Source organism: Pelodiscus sinensis, chromosome 1 (assembly GCF_052426305.1).
Source record: "Pelodiscus sinensis isolate ZL-2025 chromosome 1, ASM5242630v1, whole genome shotgun sequence".
Classification (NCBI taxonomy): Eukaryota; Metazoa; Chordata; order Testudines; family Trionychidae; genus Pelodiscus; species Pelodiscus sinensis.
Window position 1 is genome coordinate 117,747,142 of NC_143052.1, and position 27,859 is coordinate 117,775,000.

At 43.4% G+C, this 27,859-nt stretch overlaps 1 protein-coding gene across 4 annotated transcripts; it reads left to right on the forward strand.

Annotated features, from left to right (window-relative positions):
• Window positions 1-359: 359 nt before the first annotated feature.
• PYROXD1 (pyridine nucleotide-disulphide oxidoreductase domain 1) lies at window positions 360-26,416 on the forward strand. Of its 4 annotated transcripts, none has more exons than XM_075898015.2 (13): window positions 360-466; window positions 1,274-1,360; window positions 5,020-5,100; window positions 7,636-7,755; window positions 10,848-10,976; window positions 13,080-13,153; window positions 13,798-13,958; window positions 16,124-16,224; window positions 18,476-18,614; window positions 21,356-21,468; window positions 21,886-22,008; window positions 22,270-22,407; window positions 24,267-26,416. In XM_075898015.2, the coding sequence occupies exons 4-13, from the start codon at window positions 7,684-7,686 to the stop codon at window positions 24,513-24,515; spliced, it is 1,299 nt and encodes a 432-aa protein (XP_075754130.2). In that variant the 5' UTR covers window positions 360-466; window positions 1,274-1,360; window positions 5,020-5,100; window positions 7,636-7,683; the 3' UTR covers window positions 24,516-26,416. The 4 variants fall into 4 exon arrangements, with proteins under 4 accessions (XP_075754130.2, XP_075754122.2, XP_075754142.2 ...); XM_075898027.2 differs by lacking the exons at window positions 360-466; window positions 1,274-1,360 and adding exons at window positions 803-818; window positions 5,315-5,605; XM_075898022.2 differs by lacking the exon at window positions 360-466 and adding an exon at window positions 5,315-5,605 and having other exon boundaries at window positions 1,270-1,360.
• The last annotated feature ends 1,443 nt before the right edge of the window (window positions 26,417-27,859 follow it).

Below are 27,859 nucleotides of genomic sequence, written 5' to 3' on the forward strand. Positions count from 1 at the left end.
CACGCCAGTGAGCGTTGTTTTTGTTACTTTTGCTTTTGACTTGCGTGCGCTCCCAAGGGATTTTTCTGTGGGTCAGTGGCTCCCAACCCAAAGAAGTTTCCCCCTCCCTGTTCTATGGCTTGGCTGGGTCTTGCTGAGCGCTAGGGTCAAGGTCGCTGAGTTCAGTCGTGCCAAGAAAGCGAGGACAAGCGGGAGGGATCAGCCCTGAGTCGCTTGTAGAGGCTGAAAACGCGGGTCACAAAGGCGGGTCCCCCCCCCCCATAGTGACGGGTCCCGCCCCCCATAGTGACGCTGCAGGGCGGCTCGTTCCACGCACTCAGCGCGCCCGCGTCATAGCAACCTCGCCCCTCCCGCTGGCCATGCACCGGCGCGCGCTACGTTGTCAGGCCTGGGGCGGGCTGGGTCACTCGCTAGCCGCTTCTGCTCAGACTGCCCCTCCCCGAAGGCAAAGAGCCAGCGAGCCCTGGTTTCCTTTTACGCCTCAGGATGGGGAGGGGGGCTGCCTCAGGGGTATTTTTGACTCCGGGGCTGGCCCTGGCTGCGGCGCTGCTGCCCTAGCCCAGGCAAGGGGAGCCGGGGCCCAGCTAAGCTCAGCCACGGCCCGACGTTGGGCGGCCCAGCGCCCGTTGGCGTCACGTGGGCGGAGGCGTTAGGCGGGCGCCGCACACGCGAAAGGAAGGTGTTTGAGCTCCGCCGCGCGCCGTAGTCCTGGGACCTTTCCCCCCCGCCCAAGTCCGGACGTCGAGATGGCGGCTCCCGAGCGGGGCCGGTTTGTGGTGGTGGGCGGGGGGATTGCGGGCGTCACCTGCGCCGAGCGGGTAGGTACCGGCCCGGGCGCGCGCACTACTCGCCCTCCCCCCTGCCAGGGAACCCCCCCCCACCACCCACCCCGCTGTGGAACGCGCGCGCGCCAATCGGTGTCCCTGCCGCTTGCCCTGTAAGAAAACCTCAGCCCCGCTGGAGCCCCCCTCGGCCGCCAGCTCCACCCGCCGCTGTGCCCGCCTCCGCCCCCCCCTTTCAACTGTGCACGCAGCCCCCCCCCTTCACACCGCCCCGCCCACCTGTGCCCCAAAACGATGTCGCTCTGCTTCTTGCAACCTCTTTCGCCGTGGACTTGTTAGTTATTTTATGATCCACTCTAGTCCCCCCCCCCCCCCGATCCTTTTCTGCCGTTTTCCTTAGCGGTCGTTCCCCGTTTTTACTTGTGCGAGTGATTATTCCTGCCTAGGCCGATGCTTTGCATTTGTCCTTCCTGATCTGCATCCTGTTTCAGACCGTTTCTCCAGCTTGGCCAGAATGATTTTAAATTCTAATCCTGCCCTCAATAGCGCTTGCAACCCCTCCCAGCTTGCTACCCCAGGTAAATTTTATAAGTGTACTGTCTATCCCATCATTCAAATAATTTAAGACTATATTGGAGAAAGGGATCCAGGAGAGATCCCTGGAGGACTCTACTCTGTGGCTACGTCTACACTGGCATGATCTTCCGGAAAAGTTTTCCATTGAAAGCATTTTCGGAAAAGCACTTTTTGCGGAAAAGCATCCGTGGCCAATCTAGCTGCGCTTTTCCGCAAAAAAGCCCCGATCGCCATTTTTGCAATCGGGGCTTTTTTGCGGAGAACAGTACTGTGCTGTTTACACTGGCCCTGTTGCGCAAATGATTTGCGCAAGACGGCTTTTGCCCAAATGGGAGCAGCACAGTATTTCCGCAAGAACACTGACGATCTTACATGAGACCGTCAGTGTTCTTGCAGAAATTCAAGTGGCCAGTGTGGACAGCTGGCAAGTTTTTCCGCAAAAGCAGATGATTTTGCGGAAAAACTTGCCAGTCTAGACACAGCCTGTATATCTCTCTTTCTCCCCCAGTTCGACTGTGAACCATGGATAATTGCTCACTGAGTGTAATTTTCCAATCAGTTGTGCACCTATTTTATAGGCTATGAGAACATCAGACGATCCAAAAAGGCCTTACTACAGTTGATATGATAGATAACATCTATGGCTTTCTCTTGTCCGCAAGTCTTGTTACCTTCTCACAGAGGATAATAGATTGGTTTGACATGATTATTAACAAATCCAGGTAGACTCTTACTTATCACCTCTCTGAAAGCATCTGCTCATTGTGCATCAGCAGTCACAAAAACAAGAGTTTACCATTAGGAAAGTGTTAGAAAATAACAGAGAAAATATCATCATGTCCCATATCTTGAAAGTGTGCAGTTCTGGTCTTCCCGTCTCAAAAAAGATATTAGAATTGGAAAAAGTTCAGAGGACAATAAAAATGACTTGGGCGGAAGTATAGAATGCAGGGAGCTGCCGAGGCAGAGGCACACTCCTCTAGCCCCAGCAACAGAGAGCTGTCGTGGTGGGGGATATGTATGTGCCACTGGCCCCAGCAGCAGGGCCGGATTAAGAAAGAGGCTTACAGCCCAGGGTTCTGGGATAATGGGGGCCCCTTAGCTCAGAGCCCTGGGCTGCAGCCTGTAAAGCCACTATGTTCTGGGCCAGTTCTTTGGGGGTGGGGGCAGGGAGAGGTGGCACCATGAACTGCCATTCCTTCCCTCCCAGCTGGAGCTGTGTCACTTTGAGCATTTGGAAGATCTGTCCCAGCAGCTCCTGTTGGCCAGGAATTGCCAAACTGGAGCTGTTTCCTGGGTAAGTGGCCCGCACCCTAATTCCCTGCCCTAGCCCTGAGTTCTCTCTACCACCCTGACTCCCTTTTAGATCCCACACCCCAAGCTTGAGCCCTTTCCTGTACCCTAACTCCTCCCTAAACCCTTCACCCCACTCCCACACTCCAAACTTCTCTGACCCACTTCCACCCCAGATCATCCACATGCACAATGAATGTTATGTGCACCAATATGGAGGTGATGTGTTACACATCATCTCCATATTGATGCACATAACAAAGTCCATTCCTCACATAAATGTAAACAGTTAGAGGGAACACCAAGAATGGGGGCTTCTAAATGAACTTCTGAACAAACAGGGAACATAAAAATCAGGAACAGTCTTGTGGTTAGAGCTCTCATAGCTGTAATTCCAGTTTTCATTGGAAAACCAGTTCCCAGGCATGCAATGCCCAGGGTATTGTGAGGGATTGGGAACGTGATGAATGTCATGGGAGAGTTTGGGAATGGCATAAAACCCAATTTCTGTAGTAGCTGAAGGGGGAGTTGGGCATGGATTTGTGCTGATTGCAGGCTAATGAGGCACTTCAATATCTCCCTTTGGTCCTCCAGAAGTTTTATCATCTGCTCCTACCTACCCCCATATCCTTTCTTGGCTTTCCTGCCTCAGTCTCATTAATTGTCGCCCTCCATGCTCTTGTTTTGCTATGCGCTGAATCTATTGACTTCAGCACTACTCAAAACATATCCTTATTCCTCCTGGGTCTGATGCAGGTGCTCTTTTAGTGTGAAAAGTGTGTTCTCAAAGGGAAATGTGCAGAAGGCAAAAAAAAAAAAAAGAACAGAGACAATATTGTGAGTGCACAATATGTGAATCACAAAGTTACACCTCTTTCTCGCTATCCTTATAGCACACAGATGGCCATGAGTCCCAATTATGGTGAGTTTGTGGGTGGGAAAGGGCAAGAAGTTGCAAAGCATGATTTTCAAAGGGGTTATTAGAGAGTAGGGAGCTTATTTTGAATATTGGTACCCTAGGCTAGGGAAATCAAACTTGATATCTCACTCCTCAGAGTAATCTTGGATGCAAAGAGCCATCTCCTGCGTGTGGTTTCAGACTGACTCCATATGCTGCTTGTCTGTGTGCCACTCTGGTCCCTGTAGCAATAATTGCCTGTTGGCACGACAAAGCTTCCTGCACTGGGGAGAGTAACAAGGCAACAGATTGCAGAGTACCTACAGGAACTCTACTGTGGTCCCTCATATATGGACAGGCTCTTTTAATTTCTGTCCCTTATCCCTCCTCTCCTCTACCATATAGCAAAGTACATGAGAGCTCAGTCTCCTCTCAACATGCAGTATTAAAGCAAAACGAGCACTTAACAGCGCTCCTCTTTCCTGCATCCTTCATGCCAAAGCTAGAGTGCTGGGATTAGCTAGATTCTTCTGGATTGTAAGAGACGTTCTTCCTGTGGCACATTTTTTTTCATCAAATTAAAAATCAGTGGCTTCAAATTAATGCATAAATTCGCTGTTACTGCTTTAAAGTACTTTTGTTTAAAAAATTGTCTTTCACTTACCCACAGATTGTATTCTAGGAACCTTTGTTATAGAAACAATATATGCAAATTTGAGTCATATTTTTTTTGCTATAGGAGTACGGAAAAGAGTGCCTCCCTGGCAAACCTATCCAAACCATGAATTTTTAAACAGCTTAATAAAAAATTTTCATAGCTTCAAGCTGTATAACAAATGCCTCAAAAAGTCCAGACTTAGCCCAAAATTATAATCAATTTTCTATAAAACTTACTCAGAGATACCAGATTTTCACCATTCGTTCCACTGTCACAATTCTTTAACACAATGCTAAGTGAGTTACCACTGTCCACTAATAATTGGACCTCCATGCATATAGGCTCTTCAGATCTAAATTAGTGTGACTTTATACCTCTCAGTTTGGCTAGTATTATGGTATGAAGGATTGTCTTCTGATTAGGTATTCATGCCACAATATGAGTCTTATGGATATCTGTCTCTATATATAAAAAGTTTTTCCTGCCATGCAACAGAATGACATCATCAGTCTCTCTGGTTATGAAAGTGGCCAGAGAGAGTGGGTTTGGCAAGTGTAGTAAGCAGGAGGCAGCTCCCTAGTATCTGTAATTAAATAAAGCCCTGGACCTGAGTCAGGTTCACTTCCATGGTATCACCCAACCCAAGTTTACCCTTCTGTTAATGAGAGGTAATATTTGCCTATGTCTCTGGGTTTTACAAGACTATAATAATTAATATGATAACTTTTGGGTTTTTAGAACTGTTATCTTATTTAAAGTAAAATTCCATTTACAGCTGTGTTCATTCATCATTGTCTGTCTTTCTTTACAAGCTGGCTACAGAATTTCCATCAGAAGATATTCTCTTAGTAACTGCTTCTCCAGTTATAAAATCAGTAACAAATTTCAAACAGGTAAGAGAAAGGTTTAATGTTTGTTGTGTGTATAATTTAGGGCCTGACCCTGCAAATGCTTATAATTTCAGTCTCTTGCTCCTTCTCTGCCTCTGATCTATTCTAGCTTTCTTCTTTCAAACTCCCAACCTCAGTCTCAATTCACTCGTTCGGGCTCCTTGTCAGAATTTCTATACCTAGCCAGTTCCATTTTCTCTCCTGTATTCTCTTCCAGTTCCAGTCTCAGCAGATTACTTTCCCAGTCTACTACTTTCCCACTCCATGGTCTGGTTTTTTCCTCCTCTGCATTTGAAAGAGACGGCTTCATCCTCAATGCTGGCCGGGTGCCAACAAAAGAGACTATGCACCCCAGTGCAGAATAGTTATTACAGCGAAAGTCTGAGCACCCATCGACCCGGGCTGGAGCATACCAAGTTGCTTTGCAGGGATGGTGCATGCAGAATCTGGTCACACATAGGAGCTGTGAGAGAATGGATCATGATCGGTTGCTGTGTGGAAATGACATGTGCGCTTAACCAGATTGCACTAGGAACTATGAAATGCTGAAGCATGCATAGTGAGAATGGAATTTTTGGAGATTTTAGCTGTGAATCTCTGAGCTGAGATTTTTCATTCACTTTAATCACTTGGCCAAATGTTGGAGGTGCATTTTCACAGGAATAGCAAAATTCATATCGCTAATACAAAGGCCAGCCTCCTGCCAAATTTCAAGTCCCTGTTCAAAGCATAGGTGTCATGGATTTGTTCAAAGAAAAGATCAGAATTTTATATTTGGGCAAAACAGTGTATTTTTTCTAGCCTTATTCTCAGAAACAACTGAAATGTGGTGGCTAATTTAAAAAAAAAGGTTGGGGCAGACACCCAACATGGAACATTGCAACCCAAGTGAATTTAGTTTTGTAAAGTTATAAGCAACTGAAAATAGTCTTAAAATCAAAAGCATAGAGCTATCTTAATAATAGATGGTTCTATGAGACCCACCTACAGTAATAGAAATTAGATATGGAAAAGACCTATATGATTGCCTAGTTGATACTCGAAGGTCAAGTACGGTATTTTATACTATTGTACATAGGGATGTGAGTAGTCGACTACTCACTTCCCCCCTTGCTTGCCTGTATACCAGAGGCAACAAGGGGCGGGGAGAAACAGGAGCTGGTGCTGGGGAGGAGTGGTCTTAAAAGCCAGTTTCCCCTAGCACTGTCTCCGAGGTGCCACCTGCCCCCCCCCCCCCCATACTGCTGCCTCTATTAGAGGCAGCAACGGTGGAGGGGGCCAGGAGGTAGGGGAGGCTGCTGCAAAGCGGAGGGCGGGGGCAGCGGTTCCAGCTCTGTCCAGACTGGCACCAGTCGGGGACCTGCCTCTGCTGCAGCTGTGCAGTTTATATGTAGTAGAAGCAAATTGTATCAACTACGTCATTAGTCAGTTACCCACCTCTTAACATCCTTAATTTTATAGTTTCAAGTAGGGACGTCAATGTGTAGACGACGATACGATTAATCAATAAGCCTCATGCACTCCCTTCTCCCCCTTTCTGCCTCAGAGGCAGCGAAGGGGGAAGGCAGGAGTCGGTGCCTGTGTGGAGCCAGCTTTTATGCTGGCTCCCCACGCCTGCGGTGGTACTTCTGATAAAGGAAGCAGCATGGAGAGTGAGGGAGACAGGTAGGAGCCGATACGTGTGAGGAGGTGGTTTTCAAGCCGGCTCTCCATGCTGGCTCCGCAGACCTGCCTGCCCCCCACCTTGCTGCCTCCTACAGAGGCAGGGGAGGCAGGCAAGAGCCCGTGCTGGGGGGAGCTGGGTTAAAAGCTGGCTCTCCCTGAGCACTGGCTCCACAGAGCCTCCTTCCCCCTCCACCTCCAAAACAGCATCTGTCCGCTGTGGGCCCAGGCTGCTCCGTGCAAGAGCAGCTTCTGTCCACGGGGAGCTCGGACCACCCACGGGCAAGGACTGCTGCTGTGGAGCTGCCTCTCTCTGCAGGGAGCTTGAGTGCCACGCAGACGGAGCGGCCGCTGACCTCAGATAGAGAGGCAGCAGTGCAGAGTGGAAAGGGGCTCCCCATGAGTGGGGCAGGGAGTGCACTGGTTGCCAGGCCCCGCCCCCTTGGACTATTGAATGAATAGTCCTGTTATCGCTAACATTATATGCAGTTACACAACTGTTCAGTTACTTGCTATCTAACAGCCCTATTTTCAGGTGCTTAATCTAGTCTAATTTTAAATTTCTTAAGATAGGGATTTAGAAGTCCAAGTTCCATTTTAATGGTAATGCACAGCTGAGAGCCTTTCTCTGAAAAGTTTATTAACAGACATGTATCTAAATGCTTAATTTTAGCAGCAGCTTTCTAAATTGGTTGATGAATTTTCTGTGGGTTGGTGCTTTAAATTTACTGATTGGGAGTGAACATAATTTATTTTCCAATCCGTAGCTTTGGTTAAAAGCTTAATGAAAAAGAAAAAATAATTAAAAGATAAATGATCTGTCTGTCTCTCACACACACATTTTGTTTTGTTTTTTATTTTGTTTTTAAACAATAGGTCTCCAAAACACTAGAGGAATTTGATGTTGAAGAACAACCAAGCAGTATGTTAGAAAAACGGTATCCCAACATCAAAGTTATACACTCTGCAGTGAAACAGCTGAAAAGTCAGGAGCATGTAAGAGAACTTTGACTTACCTGATTTTCTGTGGCTAGTGAAAGTGAATGTGTTTAAAAAGAGATCCAATTTTCAAATGACATATGTTAATACAGATTTTCTAATTATTTAAATTAATTTACCAAGATTTAGAGCAGGAGAAAAATGACACAGTTCACTTATAGTGCACTTTTAGCAGATATGTAGGTGATGGGGTAAAAAGCAAACATAAGTCATTAGAAAAATTCAGTGACTAGGAAGGTTAGATCAAGACTCCTGACGCTTCCAATATATTGCATGGATGTTTAGAGCAGAATAGCAAAGAGGTTGATCATGAAACCAGAAATAGTAGAAATGACATGCCTGAAATTTTCTTAAATCATTAATTGGAGCTCTCTGTAAACTCTAACTTAGTTTATTGACAAAGAGAAACCAAAAACAGTATTAAGCTTATACAGTTATAATAAATACCTTTATTTCTGAGGAAAACAAAATCAATAAATTCCTAAATTATGTTCTCCAGCAAAAATAAAGTACAGGCAGTCCCCGAGTTACGCGGATCCGACTTATGTCGGATCCGCAGTTATGAACGGGGTTTGCTCTGCGTCTCCCTGGTCTGCTGGAGACCAGCAGACCAGAGAGACGGGGAGCAAAGCCTCGGAGGACGCCGGCAGTGGGACAGCAGACCAGGGAGACGGGGAGCAAAGCCGCAGAGCACGCGGGCAGCGGGACAGCCCAGACGCACCGCGGCTGTCCCGCTGCTGGCGTCCTCAGCGGCTTTGCTCCCCGTCTCCCTGGTCTGCTGGTCTCCAGCAGACCAGGGAGATGGGGAGCAAAGCCGCGGAGCACGCGGGTAGCAGGACAGCCGCGGCCCATCTGGGCTGTCCCGCTGCCCCCGTGCTCCGCGGCTTTGCTCCGGACGCCTGTGGTACAGCAGCTGGGGTGCTGCCGGTTGGTCCCGTAGCGCCACTCTGGGCGCTACTGGACCAACCCGGCAGCACCCCAGCTGCTCTGCCCCAGGCGTCCTGATTCAGCCACTGCTGGTCAGTTTCAGCAGCGGCTGAACCAGGACGCCTGGGGCAGACCAGCTTGGGTGCTGCTAGGTTGGTCCAGTAGCGCCGAGGAGCGGCGCTACTGGAGCAACCCAGCAGAACCCAAGCTGCTGTGCCCCAGGCGTCCCCAAGTCAGCCGCTGCTGAAACTGACCAGCGCTGACTACAGGAAGCCCGAGGCAAAGTTGCTCTGCCCCGGGCTTCCTGGAATCAGCCGCTGATCAGTTTCAGCAGCAGCTGACTTGGGGATGCCTGGGGTTCTTAAGTTGAATCTGTATGTAAGAACTGGCATCCAGATTCAGCCTGTTGAAACTGATCAGCGGCTGATTCCAGGAAGCCTGGGGCAGAGCAACTCTGCCTCGGGCTTCCTGTAGTCAGCCGCTGGTCAGTTTCAGCAGCGGCTGAATCTGGATGCCAGTTCCGACTTACATACAGATTCAACTTAAGAACAAACCTACAGTCCCTATCTTGTACGTAAACCGGGGACTGCCTGTATACATAGTCTCTCTGATCCTTGTTCAGTATCTTGCCTATAGAGTAAAGTTGATGAAAGGCTTTGTTTTTCACTTCAGTATTATTTGTTTACCCACTTTCAGAGCCAACTCTGTTTTTGCTTTTATTATATGTAACCAGTAATTAATTCGCTGTACTTAGGTTACGGTAGTATATTCATATTCTATATCGGTTACGCTGATGTGTGTTCTGAGGTAGAATACGTTATTAAGACTGTTCTTTGTGTGCGTTATTAGTATGTTGTATTTTTGTTTTAGGGATGTCCCCTGGGTTGGCTATTATGACATTTTGGGGATCACCCAGACCAGTAACCTTGGATGGCCTTAGTGCTCTGCTGCTAAGGCTCAGAATCCTGACACAAGTAGCCAGACCACAGGCATAAAAGTCTCATCCTTACTTCCACCATACTAGTTACTTCTTTTAGGTTGACCCCAGTAGACCTTCTGGTCCTGGGTCTCCCCAAATGCATCATTTGACTTTGCACAGTCTCAAAGACAGAGGAAATATGTCTGAGTGTCACATAGTTAAGAACTTGGAGTAGGTAGATTTGGGGAAACTGAGGATAGAGTCATCCTGCAAGGAGTAATGAGGCAGACAGAAGCCAGAGTGAGATCTTTATGCTTCTGGGCTGGCTGAGCCCAAGCAGTTTAGCATTTAGGCACTCAAATTTATAAAGTGACTAATCCTTTTACTGATCTGGGTAATCCCCAAAAGTCACAGCAATATTGCATGTGTTCATCATCTTTCATGTCAAAGGATCCCAAAGTCCTTCTATGCTCTTTACAAGATAAACAGAACCATTGTAATATAACTTTCTGGTAGGTGGAGAACAGCAAATAAACTTGCAAAACGTTGAATTTTAAATATTCTGTGCTGCAGATTGATGTGGCTTCCTGTCAGTGCTGCTTTTTTAGGATTTGATTCAATACATATTGAAGTCAGTGATAGCCTTTCTATTGACTTTAATGAGTTTTGGATCAGACAGTTGATTGATCAGATATGGCAATCTGTAAAGTTGCATCTATTGCACTTATTTTCTTTAGAAGACCTGAGGGGGAAACATTATTTTGGACACAGATCCCCAAAAGCAACTATTTATACCACAGACTGCCCCAACATAATTTTGTGTACATACATGCAAATTAATCATAGCTTTCCATTCTACAAGTACAGAAGTAATCTCTGATATAAAATAGCACTAGGACGAGTAAAACAATGTAGGTTTTACCAAGATATACAAGTTAGTAAAAACAGTCTGATGCACAAAACAGACTCTTCCCTCAACACCATAACAAAATACAGAGTGCCACCAAGAGGCAAGCTTTATATTTTGTCTTGTAATCTTATTAAGTTTACTATATGCAATTTCTGTTTTAGGAACTCAGCACTCTAGTAAGTGTAGTATAAACTGCTAGATAATCAGTAAGAGAGGACTTGACTTTTTTGTTTTAACTTTTCCCATAACCAGTAAAAGCTTTCGATAGAAGCAAAATACTGTGATTTCTAGGTGTTGACTTGTAGATGGTTTTCCTTTTTAATCTTTTAACAGAAAATATTCACTGAAGATGGCAAACACTATATATATGAAAAACTTTGCCTATGCGTAGGAGCAAAACCTAAGATCATTTTTGAAGGAAACCCATATGTATTAGGAATCCGGGATACTGACAGTGCTCAGGTAACGTATTTTCATGGTTCATAAACTTGTTCACATTTTGCATCCTAACTTCGCATATGTGGTTAGTCACAATGTATTGTAAAAATAATTGTGGAATGAAATGGATAAGAACATAAGAACGGCCATACTGGGTCAGACCAAAGGTCCATCTAGCCCAGTAGCCTGTCTGCTGACAGTGGTCAGCACCAGGTGCCCCAGAGAGGGTGAACCGAAGACAATGATCAAGCGATTTGTCTCCTGCCATCCTTCTCCAGCCTCTGACAAACAGAGGCCAGGGACACCCATTTCTATCCCCTGGCTAATAGCCTTTTATGGACCTAACCTCCATGAAATTATCTAGCTTCTCTTTAAACAAGATGTTTATTCTAACAGCAGAAATAAAGAATAAAAACCATTATTATACATTTTAGAAATGGTTAAATAACTCTGATGTGCCATTTTAAAAAGTAAAGATCTTCATTTTCAAAAACAACTCATGAATGCATAGAGTTTTCTCATCTGAGAAACGTCAGAATAAGCAAAATAGTAGTTTATTTTGTGCTGGTGACAGGTGTCAGATTGAAAACCTACAGCATAAGCAGCAAACTTCCCCTTCTTTTCTTGCTTACTACATTATAGAAATGTCTGCACCATACATTTTTATCTCAAGTTCAGTACTTGCCAATTAACATGAAGTGTTCAACAAATTTGTAAATGTTTGTGTGGACACCTCACACATTTGATTCGGGCTGTTAATTCGTTTTTATAAAGAAATTGGCTATCTATTAACTTGAGCTAAAGAAAGAAGTCTAAGTAACCTCTAGGGACAAGAGGATCGTTGTTTTCACTGCCTCTCAATTTTTTATTTCTCTGTTGTGACCAACAGCAAGGGTGATGAGGTGTATTGTATATTGATCATCATAGTATGGGATGGAGGCCACTGGCTCGTTCTTTCCATAAATTCTCAAAGCATCACCAGATTGTCATGACTCTTGATTACTGCTGATCTATTTTGTATTATCTCATAATTACTTGGGATGCTATATTGCAGTGGTAGACGCACAGCTCATTGGGGTAAGTTGCTTGTGGGCCTCTAGATGGGTTTACCTTGCATCCACAGATATGGCTGCCCACAGCTACCATTGGCTGTAGTTCACTATTTCTCTGGTCCAGGACTGCCCAAGCCCTGAGCCTCCCACCCCACAGGGGCCCATTAGGGAGGTGAGTGGGACTGGAGCTCCACCTCCCCCCCAAATTCGTATGTGGACATTGTTAGCTGTTCCTCCTTTGCCCAGGAGCGAGGGGAAGTGCACAGTTTGCTGCATTCCTCACTCTGGCTGGAAGTGCAGGGGGCAAATGACCTGTATACTTTGCTCTCTCTTCCTGATAGGGTCAGGAATGGGAAAAACAAGCAGCCCTGGCATGAATCTCGGGGCAGGGCTCCCCTCATTCTCTCCCCAGCCTCCTCCCCATAGTTGCATACTCTCCCCTACCCAGAGCCTTATCACTCCCCAACCCTGATTCCTGCACCCCTCATACTCCTTGCCCTGAGCCCCTCGTTAAGGACCTGAGCAACGTTGGGTAAATGTGCAAGTAGGTTATGTAATTCAGGGACTTCTTTTTCTTTTTCAAAAATCACTTCTAGCAAAAAAAGAACAGTCTGTTAAGTCAATGTTATAAATACAAAATAGTCTCCTTATCGGGGTCTATTTTGACTTTTTACAAAATACTGAGTGAAATAAAATTGCACTCAGAACATGATTTCAATATTGGCTTTTAAATACAGTATATTATTTCAGATGAAATGTGCTTTAGTTGGTTAGGAGAAGAGAAAGATTCCTGGATTTTATCACAAGCTCTGCAATATAGTTTTATCTCAAGTTCTTATCTTTCCCCTCCTCAGTTGATTTATCTGTAAGAGCAATAGTAAACTGTGGCATCCTAACAGAGCTATAAAGTCTTAGTTAACTTCAATAAAATGCCTTAACATAATTAGATATGTATCATTCATTATAATTATTAAAATTACACGTTTGAGAATTTGAGAGGTACAGTATTAAATTATATAAATTGATCAAGTCTGAGTGACCAAAATACTGTAAATTGTCTTTTTTTTTAATATAGGCATTTCAGAGTCATTTGGCTAAAGCTAAAAGAATAGCAGTTGTGGGAAATGGTGGCATTGCACTCGAATTAGTGTAAGTAAATTATTTTCTTAAGCTACTAAAAAGTGTGTGCAAATAATGACTAGAACAACTGGGCTGCAAATTAAGTGTGTGCTGGTTTTTTGGCAGGGGGTTTAAAAACCTTCATAATAAAGTTGTAACTATTATTTGTTGATGTTTAGTAAGGGCATTGATAAAAATAAATACTTTCACATAACATGTAATTAGACTGTGGGACTCTTTATCACAGAAGATTATAAAGGCTAAGAATTTAGCAAGATTCTAAAACGGACATTTATATGGATAATAACGTCCAGAGTTAAAATAGTGTAAAAATAATTGCAAGGGATATTAAAGCTATTTTCTTAACTGTTAGAGAGTAGAATGAGGCCCTATGTGGGAGTAGGGAGTACAAATGCAGAATGTTTTCTACTATATATGTAGCTTTGTCTCATGAAAAGCGGGACAACGTGTAATCACCATAACCAGTACTAAAAGGCATATAAATAGCATGCATACAATTTCTACTTTCAGTTTTTTCTTCTGGTATGCATTACATTTGTCTCTATGTTTAGGAAGGAAAGCTCCTATCCTCCTTTTAATCTAGATCACTCACAAATAAAAATTTCCTCTGGGGCAATCCATAATTTTATCCATTGTTGAAATGTGCTTTCTAGGTATGAAATTGAAGGATGTGAAGTGATATGGGCTATCAAAGACAAAGCCATTGGGAATACTTTCTTTGATGCGGGAGCAGCTGAATTCCTTATTCCAAAGCTAACGGCTGAGAAACTAGAGACAACAATTGTTTGTAAAAGAACCAAATATACAACAGAAGGTACCATGAAAACACTTAAATACACTTTGTGCTCTAGTATATTAGCAAATCAGTTGGCAATTGAATTTACACCAACATCCAAAATCATCTGTAAACCTGAGCTCAGCCAAATAAACAATATTCAGAAAAACTTCACTGTTCAAATAGCATTTCCTCTTTAAAAATATAAACAGACAACAAAGATTTTAATTATCATACTGCAAAACTAAACTTAATTTTCATTTATGAGAGTATCTGTAGTATAGAGCTGTGAAGATAATTTAATTTATATACTAGTATATGTGCATTTACGGGTTGAATCTCTGTCTGTCACCCATGAGACCTGACTGGTGCTGAACCAGAGAATTTGCTGAACCAAATATTTTCTAGTGGTATTACCAACACTTCCACTGCTTACTGGGCTCTTCGAAAATGTTTAGGGGTAAATTAGAGCTAAATAACTGCACAGAACACTGAGAGCCAGGATGATGGCTGTAAGCAAACTTTACGGGACTGGGGGAAACTTGGTCACACCCATGATAAGTGGACATCTAGCCAACTAAAATCATACCGGACCACGTTCCCAAACCAGAGAGTGCTGGACTAGAGAGATTCAATTTGTATCTCTATCTGTATTTGATGGTGTGTATTATATAGTTGCCCAAGAGTTGCAGGAGGTAATAGTAGTACAGTAAAACTCCAATAGTCCGGCATCCAATAGTCCGGCACTCCTGATAGTCCGGCATCAAAATGGCAAGAGCCTAGTGAGTGAGCTTCAGCAAAAAATGAGTCTCAAGGTAACAGCGGCGGCAGCTGAACTGAGCAAAAAGGGTAAAAAAGGCTTACAAAAACTAAAACATTACAGTATACTGTATACAGCAGGCATGTCCAAAGTCTGGCCCGCGGGCCAGTTGCGGCCCGTGTTCCGCTTTAATACGGCCCCCCAGGTAATTTGGCAATATCTATCTTTTATGGCCCTTAACGAATCCATATGTATTGAGATGAATACATTGTAAAATCTCAGTTAATGTCAGTTGGTCTAAATCAGTTATAAATATATTTGGACACAACATGTATACTTGGTGTTATGTTCCTGTTCATATTTTTTTAACTTAAAAGTTGACAGACAACCGTTATTACCAATAATATGTAATGTACTTTACAATGTTCCTGACATATATTTCAGCTTCCTGGATTTTTTTTTCATCTGGCCTTCAGAGATGAAAGGCAGAGTGATTTAACACCTGTTTAGATTTGTCATCCATGTGACGAAATGAAAAGTATGCCGTTTGCAATAAACTTTGCATAAAATAGTTAATTTGCATTTAATTTTACTGGTTCAAAGAATGTCAGGCAAAATGGTCGGCCCTCACGCATGTTCACTTCATCAAATCTAGCCCTCTTTGAAAAAAGTTTGGACACCCCTGGTATACAGTATGTACAATAAAAAGGGCTAATATACTTTATATACATTATATAACGTATACAGTATATATATATATATATATAACCATCTTATAGTACCTCCTGCTAGTCCGGCATATCTGATAATCCGGCACCACCTAGGTCCCATAGGTTCCGGATTATTGGAAGTCTACTGTAGTTGGAAGCACTTCACCCTCTTAATACTATATTAATGCCCCTGCAGATGTTAGGAGATGCTATTTTCAGTACAGTTTCTTTTGGATAAGACACAAAAGTAGTTTTCTAACTTCTTGTGATCATTCAAGATCTCATGATAATAGATGCTTTTTAAAATACCCCCATTTGTTTTACTTTAGATATTAATATTTTTTCTGTTACAGTGAGGACCTGCATTCTCTATTCATATAAGTAGCCCCATTGGTTCATGTAAGGGTCTGCTGGAACAGTTCTTTTAATCTGTTAAACTATTGCTGTGTGCTTTCACACAGTAGTTTTGGGTTTTTTTTACTATGCCTGTGGCTGCAGTGTGACTGGTGGCTAAGAGATGAAAATGGTGTTAAGAATATAAAATAAGAGATTATAATTCTGAAGCATATAATGTGTATGGGACGTAGTGACGTGTTTTGACTCCAGCACGTTGTTATCCTCCCTTCTCACCACAAGGTCGCACTTCTCTCTTCATTGGAGTTGAGAGCATTTTATAATAGTGTATAATGTCTTTGAGAATATGAATCTGATATTCTCCACATTCTTGACTTCAGGAAGTGAGAAGGAAGAAGGAAGCGTGGCAGCAACTGACAAACTTGGCAGTGCCTTAGGCCCGGATTGGCATGAGGGCCTACATCTTAAAGGGGCTAAAGAGGTAAGGCTGGCATCCTAGCTATATTTGTTTAGATGCTAAATTACTTCTGACTTTCACTGATGCGAGGAGAATTGGATCTGTTGCTTTGTGATTTTACACCTTTATCTTCAGATAGAAGCTCAGATGTTTGTTTCTGCACTTCTGTGGGTTTGTAATGTAGTTTTAATAAAGATCAACAATAGCTATTTGCATACTCTAACTGTGTCTAGACTACAGGGTTTTTTTTTTTAAAAAAAAAACGCCTTTTTTTAAAGTGGCCTTTTTTAAAAAAAAAACTTCACCTGCATCTAGACTGCTGCCACGTTTTTTCAAAATTAAATCAAAAGAATGTGGCAGTTTTTTCGACCACGGAAAACCTCATTTTATGAGGAATGACGCCTTTTTTCAAAAATGCTCTTTTGAAAAAAGGCATTATTAAACACAAGCAGTGCTTTTTCGAAAGAGAGCATCCAGACTCCCTGGATGCTTTCTTTCAAAAAAGCGGCTCTCTTTTTCGAAAAAAGAGGCTGCTGTCTAGACTCTCTCTTTCAAAGAGGCTTGTAGTCTAGACATACCCTAACTTCAGCTGCTTCAAATAAAGTTTAATCACGGAAAAAGAGGATAATGAAACTCACCTAGAGATAGAGCACACAACAGTTACTTATCACTACAGATATAGATGGTTCCTTTTTTAACTTCTTGCATTAGTATACAGACAGATATCTATCCTATCTATCTTTAAAATATAAAATTCTAGAAGCCAAGAGGAGGATGGAAATTCTTGGGAGTCTTTGGCCATTGGAAAGAGGCACTTATCACACTGCCTGGTATGTGACACAGCTAAGAGTACCAATCTCAGGTCAGACAGCCAAAATAAAGACCATGTACTTCAGACTGGTGCTATATTCTTTCATAAGATTTCACTAAGTCAGTAATGGATGTGTGCTTCCAAAATACTATACTAGTTATTGTGAATTCACAGACAGTCCCCCTGAGGCCTTCTAGCCCCTCATGTACCAACCAGGCTTCTGTGATAAATGATTATTAAAACCAGACATCACATATATTAGGTTCTTCCAGCTCCGGAGAGCCAGCCACTTATCCCAGGTCAGAGTATACTTCAGATCTTATCCAAAAACGTGCTGGTCTGTCCTCCGTCCATTATTCAAAGCTTCCTTTATTAGAAATCACAGGGGGAGGGAGGAGGGCCTAGGTTGCCTTGCCCCCCCCCCTCAGAATTTCTTCACACACCCCGAGGGGGCCATGCCCCCGCAATTTGGGAACCCATGCTCTAAACTGCGTGGCAGCACAGCTTCACAGGTGATTAATCAGCTCCGCTCAGTCAGTCAGCTCCATGCTTGGAGCCCTGAGTCTCTGACTGGGCAGGGCTGATTAATCACCTGTGAGGCTGTGCTGCAGCATAATTTAGAGGGAACACTGTTGGAGAGGTGCAGTCTGTGGACATTTGGTTGGCTGTAATCAATATAAAAAATGAGAACAGCACAAGGATTGAATCACAAAATGATTCAGAAAAACTGTGGCACCTCTCCATGACTAACATAAATGATCCCAAATGTTAGTCATAGATTGAGCTCAGAACTGGAATAAGTTGAAATGTGGCTGATCAAACACAAGAATGAAGGAAGGAACTCAACAAATCCAAATCTGTGTATGTTGTCATAAGAGATTGTCACAAATCATTTAATCAAATTAGTAGAAAAACTATGGAATTGAAATAATGAAAGACAGAAAAGTTGAATTCAGATTTATCAATTTTTTTAAAAATATGCATCTTTCTCTAGACAACTCAGTGTCAGCTGAGAATGTCTTTAGCACATTAAGAATAGTGATAGAAATGTAGCCGTGTTAGTCTGGTGTAGCTGAAACAAAATACAGGACTATGTGGCACTTTAAAGACTAACAAGATGGTTTATTAGACCTCAGGAAATGGGTCTGGACCACAAAAGCTCATCATCTAATAAACCATCTTATTAGTCTTTAAAGTGCTACATAGTCCTGTATTTTGTTTTAGCACATTAAGATTGTTTTGGTTAAAACTCTGATACAAAGGAAGTTAGGAGAAAACAGATAAGAATTCATACTGAAAGGCAGTAACAAAAGGGACTCAGTAAGTCAGAGTTCAACATTTGGGATGTTCTTTTTCATCTTATTAATATTCAATTGAGGGTAAAGTTTTCTAGCATGTATCATTACACATAGCATGTGTTGTTATTGCTAATTGTATATATTGTAACTGAATTTTCTCATTTAGTTTTCTCACAAGGTTCACATTGAAACACTGTGTGAAATAAAGAAAATATACCTTCAGAAAGAATTCATACAACTTCAAAAGACCTCTTTGTCTTTTCCTGAATATAATTCAGATAACCAGAATGCACACCCAGATGAAGGTAAGTATCACACAAGAAACAATATACAGATACTAACACTCCTTGAGGAGGCAAGCATAACAGAAGTACAATATATTGGCATATTTTTGTTTTAAAGCAAATAAAATCGATGGGGGCAGCTAATCTGTTCCTGCAAATGAAGTCAATGAAGCTATGGAAACTTACAATAGGGATGTTAGATAACATTTATTTTAGTAATTGTGTAGCTTCAAAAAATATATTATCGGTCACGTGGTTACTAAAATATTTCCTGGGAGCAGGGCCAGCAGCCAGTGTGCTCCCGGTTCCTCGCCCCACTCCTGCCAAAGACTGCCCCCGGTTCCTGGCCCATGGTTCCAGCCAAAGACTGCCCCTTCCCCCAACACTACATCCCATCACTGCTGCCTCTGTATCTGTTTAAAAATAAGTTCCCTGCACAGACTGGCTCCCATCTGCCATCCTGCACAGCTGCCTCTGATACAGAGGCAGCAGCGCTGGGCACCAGCAGCCCCTGTCCATGGGAGGGCCCAAGCAGTCAGAGGCTGCTTCGTGGGATGCCACCGGCTCTCCCGAGCATCAGCTCCCTCCTGTTCCCCTGTATCAGATGCAGCTGTGCAGGGCGGCGGAGGGGGCGGCCAAGCGTCTCTAGCTTCCCATGAATACTGGCTCCTGCCTCTCCCCTCCTTGCTGCCTCTGATACAGGGGAAAGGGGGCTTGCGTATAGTCATTTCAATTAACCGATAAACCCTGGTTTGTGGTTAATTGTTTAAACAACTATACGCTAACATCCCTAAATTACACCACCTGAAGATCTGACCTATGGGATCCAAACCATCAAATAGATATGTTAGGACTGAGCTCAGTGGAATCAAGAGGACACTGTGCTGATAATTGTGACAGTTAGATAAAGGCATATACCTATTATCACAATAAAAACAGAAAAAAAACCTTTAATTATCCTTATTTGATTGTCTCAGAGGGGTAGTCATGTTAGTTTGTAACTTTTGTTAATCTCTAAGGTGCCACAGGACTGCTCGTTCTTATTTGAATGTGTTCTCATCTGAACTGTCGAATAGTCTCTTAGGGGAAGTGGAAGCCCCATCTTTTGTTCAGTTGTGATGTAGTGGTTAGGCCATACACTCTGGGCATCCACTGGTGGCAGTGTTTGCGCTGGGTATGACCCCTACTGGCCTCTGTCTGTAAGCAGGTCCTACCGGTTAAGGGAAGGGACAGAACAAAGGATGTGAGTGTTGGGGGAAGGAGCAGTCTTTGGCTGGAACCATGAAGGAGACAGACTAAGGAGGGGGCTGGGAGTTTAGCCGCCCAGGCACCCCATCCCAAGGGGTCTGAGGCATCCTGGCCCTGACTTCTATAGTCACATCACGTCTATGCTGTGTTGTCCCCTGGAGAAGCAATAAACCCTCTCTATTCTACTGGCTGGTGGAGCCTGTTCTTGCTGCTGCAGGAGTGCAGGATCGGGGGGAACCCCAACGCGCCATCATATCAGTCAGATTAGACTGGGAAAAAGCCTAAGAGAGTATGTAAGGGATAATCCTGAGATGGTAGGGGAATTTACTAAGACCACCTCCTAGTTCCAGTTTTAACTTTTGATCCTATATAGATCCTGCACCAGCACAAGCTACTCTGTCATTCCTGTATATTTTATATTGTGGTATTGCCATGTTCCATTGATTACCATTTTCCTCCCAATTTTCGTGATGCCTTTTATCAGTATATCAGATATCAGTATCATTGTTTAATATGAGGCAGTTAAGTTCGCCCATCTTAGTATTTAGAGTAGACCTCCAGCCTGAATCTAACCCAGTGTGGCAGCAAGTGAATTTGTATACAAGCACTTATAAAATGTTTCATTATCTAGTTGTCTGCCTTCAAAGGATGTCATTAAATGCAATTATTTTCCATTTGCTAGTTTCTCTTCTGTTCCTACCTGTACTTTATCAACCTCTGTCGTCTCCTTTTTTACTAGTATGTAGAGTGTTCCCTTTAATAGAGCCTCCATAAGAGATTTCTCTGTCCAAACTTTATGCTCCTTCTCACCTATAATAATTTTAAAATGTTAGTACATTAATTCAGTAAAGCATTGTCTGTGTAGAATTAATAACACTTAGCATAAAGACTTTATATCTCCATAATACTTTATAAACAAAATCTAATCTACACAGTACAGTAGACACTCGCAATTCGTGGCATCGCTATTTGTGACTCCATGTATTCGCAGGGTCTCTCCTATCCTGGCTGAGGGGGCAGCAGGGGCTGGAAGTGATAGAGAGCGCACTGTGGCTCCCAGCAGCTGCAGTGAATTTCATGTAGCTCCAGGAGCCCCACAGTGAGATCCCCATGGCTGCCGGGAGCCGTGGTGAGTTCGGGAGCCACAGGAAGCTGACTGCTGTGCCCGGCAGCTGCTATGAGTTCCCCATGGCTCCCAGCCCCTGTGGTGAATTCCCCGCAGTACGCCCGTGAAGTGGTCGCTGTGGTGAATAGTAGTAGTCCTATTTTACAAAAAGGGAAACTGAGGCAGAATAACTCCAAACAGGAGTTAATGTCAGAACAAGAATTTGATCTTTGGTGCCCTCCTAGGTTTCTAATTAAAATAAGATAAGTGATGAGCAAATTGTGAGAATTATTTTTGGCTCAAATAAAAAGGTAGATTTTCTGCAAGGAACTCTATGTGTATTTCATGTCTTATTAAAATAGTAACTTGCATTGGTTGTGTTCTCAGGTTAGAATTTTCACTTTTTCAGAGCTGTGGCCTGTTTATATGGAATTAACCAATGGGAAGATATATGGCTGTGATTTCATTGTCAGTGCAACTGGAGTTGTGCCAAATGTTAAGCCATTTCTTGATGGTAATAATGTAAGGGTTATTATTAAATATAAGTATTGACTTTCTTTTTAAATTAAATTGGTTTTAACTCCAAAAGAATTGGTAACTATTTAAGAATTTGGTAGCTATTTAAGATAAAATGTTGAAAGGTAAGGATTTTGCATGTTGAAAACAAATTTTAAAATGAGGTAGCTGCTATGAAATGGAGTACTCTAGATATTCCTAACATAGTCAAAATGAATTTTATTAGAGTTATGGGTTCTGACAATTGGACTAAAGTAAAATCAATGCTGGAATTAAAATCTGAGAATTCCTAGCTCACAGGCGCATGTTGGGACCATGTGCTTTGGTTGAATGGAGTTGCTGAATGCAACATGTGGCATAATGGCAACTTTAAGACAAATCCCATGTAAATAAGATGGTTACTTAACCGGGATGCATATTTAGTTTGCTCTAGGTGACGATGGTGGTCTGAAAGTGGATAAACATATGCAGTCTTCAGTAGCAAATATTTATGCAGCGGGGGATATCTGCACAGCATCATGGGAACCTAGTCCAGTGTGGCAGCAGGTGAGTACATTTATATGCATTCTAATCTAAAGGCTAAATGGCACGGTATATTTGTAGATCTAATATATGTACACACGAGGTTTATTCAAGCGGTAAATCTCAGTAGAGTATGGTGATTCTGTCTGATATCAATGCACTTATAGTTTTTCTGAAGACCAAGTTAGTCTTTGTCTTTAGGTGGATGAGGCTAATGAGTATACAAGATATGTGAGCTGGTATGTTCATTACCCATAGCATGTCTATTAACCTTGTATTTTTTAGATGAGGCTTTGGACCCAAGCTAGGCAGATGGGATGGTATGCAGCAAAGTGCATGATAGCAGATTCTTTAGGGGAATCTATTGACATGGACTTCAGTTTTGAACTCTTTGCTCATGTTACAAAATTTTTCAATTATAAGGTAAGTAAACTAATGCTAACACAGTTAAAAAGCACTGATTAGTTGGCATTGTCATCTGCTGGTTTGGTCACAAATGATTTTTAGTTTGCTAAAATTGACGAGACTGTCTGTGTTCTGTATATAATATTCTGTTAATGTTTCATTCATTGTTTCTTTATTGATACTAACCTTGAAGGCTCAATACTGGAACTGAATAAAGAGCCTACAAACACAACTCTACAAAATGAATTTATCCTTCATCTTTGCACATACTTACCTCGCTATATCCTTATGGTACATTCTGTGGTTATAGTCACTGCAAGCTCAACATGGTGGCTGGTTAATTAAATGTTTTGCATCTCACTGGATGATTACTCCTAATCCCAAATCTTGAACTTAGCCTTATTCCAATTGTTACTACAACCTCTGTGCCAAAATGAGAGTCTTTATGTTATGAAAAAATATCTACAGAGATGAGAATTTAGATCACCATACTCATTTAATATGTGATCTAAAAGAGAGGCAAATTCAGTTTTCCACAGGTGATTAAATATCACTTATTTTGCCATCTGGTTCATAATATCCAGATTTGTAATGTCTGTGGAATCGTTCTATCAGAAATACATAGTGCAGTTCCCACTGTAGTCAAATTTCAAAGTTCTTTTTAAAGGTAAATAATTTATTACTCTTATGGATGAGGAAATTAAATCAGAGGGAAGATAGCAGACTACTCCAAGGTGATACAGTGATGTGGTGGCAGATTGAGAAAGAAAACCCAAGTCTCTTGATACCCAAGCTCTCTGCTTCAGATCATGCTGCCTCTTAGCCAGTGAGAATGTATGCACACATCTAAAAGCAGAATTTCCCATTAACATCAACCCTTTGGAACAGAGGTGGGATCAGGAGCCACTAACCCACAGAGGTTTCAGCTGGGGGCTACACAAAAGTGAGACACCAAAAAAAAAAAAAGTTTATGTATGCACGCGCGCGCACACAAATCACACAAAACCCCTTGCTGTGGTGTGATGTTTTTATTTTTTTTATTTAGAATTTTAGTGTGATGGCTGAGTTTGGGAAGTGGTTCTGGAGATTGCTCAAATGTGGCCACCCCTTCCTCCCTAGAGGCACCCCATGCAGAGAACGGGATGCCCAGGGGCTTCCCTTTCCTCCCTGCTAGGGATTCCTCCCCACCTTCTCTCTGGTCCCACATGCCTCCTTAACTATTAAAGAGGCATTGCTGGCAGCATGTGGCTGGGGCTGCCAGACTCTGCTCCCTGTTGCAGCCACCTATGCAGGGAAGGGACTGGGGGGGAGAAGCAGGCCCTGCTTTGGTCTCCCCTTCCTCCCAAAAGGTGCCCCACACAGGGAAGGGGCTGAGGGACTTCCATTCCCTCCCATTCTAGGGACAGATTTTCCCCTCCCCTTCCCTCTAGGTCCTGTACGCCACCCACCGGAAGCTGGGAAGCAGCTCCAGCCTCTTCTTCGCTGCCACCTGGCTGCTTGGTGCGGGGGAAGGGCAGCAAGAACAGAAACGCTGGAGGTGCTCCTGTTTGCACAGGGGCTCCAGCACGTGGAGCTTCCCCTTCAGCCAGGTCTCCTACATGCACCTCTCCTACGTGCAGGAGAGAAGTTGGAAGTGTCCAGCAGGCACTACAGGGGAGATTGGGGAAAGTCTTTAAAGCAATCCCTGGGACTCCCTGCAGTGTTTCATGGCCACTGGATTCCCCCAAGGGCCAGATTAAAATGTTTGACAGGCTGGATGTGGCACTCGGGCCGTAGGTTTCCCATTCCTGCTTTAGAAGTTTATAGCATTTGCAGCCAAGAGAAGGTTCTGAACCGTTGTCTTCTTGTAATGTCTTCATTTTATCCCTTGTCTCTAGGTGGTACTTTTGGGAAAGTACAATGCTCAGGGTTTGGCTTTAGACCATGAACTAATGTTGAGATGTACCAAAGGGCAAGAATACATCAAAGTGGTGATGCAGAATGGAAGAATGATGGGAGCTGTATTGATCGGTGAAACAGACTTAGAAGAAACCTTTGAAAACTTGATTTTAAATCAGATGGATCTTTCAGCATATGGGGAAGATCTCCTAAATCCAAATGTTGACATAGAGGATTATTTTGACTAAAATAAAAACATTGCTCTCCCTGCTTCTATTTGGAGTTTTGACTTTCAGTGCTGTACTTTATATAACCATTTGGAATTTACAGAAATCAAGTAACCAGGTGTAATTGTGATTCTGGAGTGAAGATATTGTGCTGGTGTTGCCAAGAACTAGCAGACAGTTGGGTGTTGGGAGATGTGTGCTAAAATGGAGCAGCCCCCAAAAAATGTGTTTTCTGCATATCAGGGCAAAGTGTATATAAATCATATTGGGAATTATTGTTCTTTTTTTCAAAACAGGAGTTTGTCACATTTTGGTAATATAACACTTGAAAACCATGAATTGTGGCAACCAGATTGGAATTGTATGTTGTTTAACAACTACAGGCAGTCCCCGGGTTACGTACAAGATAGGGACTGTAGGTTTGTTCTTAAGTTGAATCTGTATGTAAGTCGGAACTGGCGTCCAGATTCAGCCGCTGCTGAAACTGACCGCCAGTTCTGACTTACATACAGATTCAACTTAAGAACCCCAAGCTTCTCCAAGTCAGCTGCTGCTGAAACTGATGAGCGCTGATTCCACGAAGCCTGGGGCAGAGCAACTCTGCCTCGGGCTTCCTGTAGTCAGCGCTGGTCAGTTTCAGCAGCGGCTGACTTGGGGACGCCTGGGGCAGAGCAGCTGGGGTGCTGCTGGGTTGCTCCAGTAGCACCGCTCCTCGGCGCTACTGGACCAACCCAGCAGCACCCCAGCTGCTCTGCCCCAGGCGTCCTGATTCAGCCACTGCTGAAACTGACCAGCAGCAGCTGAATCAGGACCTGGGGCAGAGCAGCTGGGGTGCTGCCGGGTTGGTCCAGTAGTGCCCAGAGCGGGCGCTGCAGGACCAATCGGCAGCGCCCCAGCTGCTCTGCTCCAGGGTCCAAAACAAAAGCCTGGTCTGCTGGGGGGGGGCACACTAGCCGCGCCTCCTCCCCCCCCCCCCAGCAGACCAGGGACACGGGGAGCAGAGCCGCAGCGGCAGCGGGGTGCCGTGCCTCTGAGGCTTTACTCTGGCAAAGTCTCAGAGGTGCGGGACCCCCCCCCGCGGCTGCGGCTTGAGTCCCGGTGCCTGTGGTCTGCTGGGGACCGTCCCCAGCAGACCACAGGCACCGGGACTCAAGCGGCAGCAGCGGCGGTTCCCCACGCTTCTGAGGCTTTGCTCTGGCAAAGCCTCAGAAGCGCGGGAACCCGCCCGGTGCCTCTGGTCTGCTGGAGACGGTCTCCAGCAGACCAGGGGCACCGGAGCAGCTTACGAACGGGGCTTTCTCGCCCCGGAGCTCGCAGGTAGCAATCCGCTACCTCGACCTCCAGGGCGAGAGAGCCCCGTTCGTAAGTGTGGATCCGACATAAGTCGGGGACTGCCTGTACTTTTAATTTCTTGTCATTCTTGAACAAGCAAATCCAGTGTACTGACGATACTGTGCTGGCTTCTCTTAGAAGTCCCAGATAGCAACTTTGAGCTGGTAGAGCACAAAGGCACTTAAAAAGAGGGGTAGTAGTCACACTGCATTTTCAGCATCACCTGTAGAAGACTTGCATTAACAAGCTCCCACAGGAGCCTTACTCTTGGTAACTGCCACATAATCTCCGTTTTTAATTGGTCTAGGCCCAAAGAGGAAATCCAGGGCATTCACTAAGTTCTTTGTGGCCATGTGTCCAAATGTGTGTACAGGTCTTCTCAAGTAACCTACAGTCTATAATTTAGGAAAGAGAGTTTTAAAGAGGGCTTGTGTTTGAAGAAGACTATTCTTCTCCCTCAGACTTATTTGTACTGTCATGCAACATTGTTTCCAAGGAGGAGCAATTGACAATGGAATATTTAATTGTGAGCTGTAAAATAATTATGGGTTTTTATTTCTGACACGAAAATAAATCTACTTTATATTTGAGAGAGTCTGTTTATTTGTTCAAGAACTCCTAATCAATAAGAGCTAGGACCACCAAAATCAGTGTACAGCTTCTTTTTATCAGAACTTAAAGCAACATAAGGGTTTGGTTGTGCCAGGAAAATGGGATGTGCCTAGGATGGGACTTCTTCTCGTAAAACCACACACAAAAGACACAGAATCATCAGGCAGGTGAAAGGGGCTGTCTGGGATTGCCCCAGCCCTGAGCCTCCCACCCTCTAGACATCCCCTCCAGGTTTGTATAGGGACATTGCTGGCTGTTCCCCCATGTCAGTGAGCAAGGGGCAAGTGCAGTTTGCCGCATTCTTCACTCTGGCTAGGGAGCGCAGGGGGCAGACGAACTGTACACTTTGCTTTTGCTCTCTGACAGGGACAGGAAGGGGAAGAGCAAGTAGCCCTGGTATGAATTTTCCTTTCATTTTCAAAAAAAAATTAAGGACCTGAAAAACACCGGGGAAATATGTTAGCTCATAGCATGTTGGAAGTTATAAATGGCATGTTATGCATAGTGATGTAAGGATGCAAACTAACTCCAATCTCAAGCATTTTCTGCAGCTAGCTTTCAGTATCTGTTAAGCCTTGAAAATAAATACTCAAAGAAATCAAGAACTTTAATGTCATTCCTAAATATTTTCTCTGTATTCTATGGACTGCTTTGCTTTTTTATATTGAAATATTAATTTCCAAAGCAATATTTTTTTTTTAAATTACACTAACAGTGTTATGCACTCCACTAAATCAGAATGGCCATTTTCATTGCAACTTCTTCCAGGAAATCAATTTAGCCTAATTATGTAATATTAATTACTGTAATAAAGAAGCATGAGTCAATTAATTTCATTTAAAGGGAAGTTTTCCATTATGTGGTGTCTAATCCTGTATAAAATTCCAAGCTTTAGTCTTAAATACTATGAGAAATAGAGATGAGGGTTTTACCCATGAAAGCTTATGCCCTTAAGGTGTCACAGAGCTCCTCATTGTTTTTGCAGATACAGACTGACAGCTATCTCTCTTAAACTTCAAAACAAGTCATTTTAATTAAGTACAACTATGTTTTGGTATCTTTGTTAATATCTATCTTGGGAAAGGGAAAAACTAGCTTGGTGGACTGTTAGATTTACTCCCAAAACTATACTAGAGATTTGAGCAAAAAATATTGAAACAAGGAAGTTTTAGCAGTTACAGATGCTCCATCACTGATCATCTCCTATTCAGAGAAAGGGGGAGTGTGTTGAAAGCATGACTATAACAGAGAAGGAAGAAATTTAATTTTGTCTGTTAGGGGTTTGGTGTATTCATCATGAAGCACTAACCTACAAACATCAGGTGTGACCCCTCCCCTGGCCTTGGCCAAATCAACTATAGATAAAAGTAGTTTTAATTACCTGACACAGCTGGTAGAGTAAATGCAGCACATACATTTTG

Bases quoted from the DNA above. Each gene is read 5' to 3' on its own strand.
- PYROXD1 (XM_075898007.2), top strand. From the start codon at position 747: ATGGCGGCTCCCGAGCGGGGCCGGTTTGTGGTGGTGGGCGGGGGGATT. The intron at 21,469-21,885 runs GTAAGGGTTATT...ATGCATATTTAG, and splicing joins CATTTCTTGATGGTAATAAT to TTTGCTCTAGGTGACGATGG. The intron at 22,408-24,266 runs GTAAGTAAACTA...CCTTGTCTCTAG, and splicing joins CAAAATTTTTCAATTATAAG to GTGGTACTTTTGGGAAAGTA.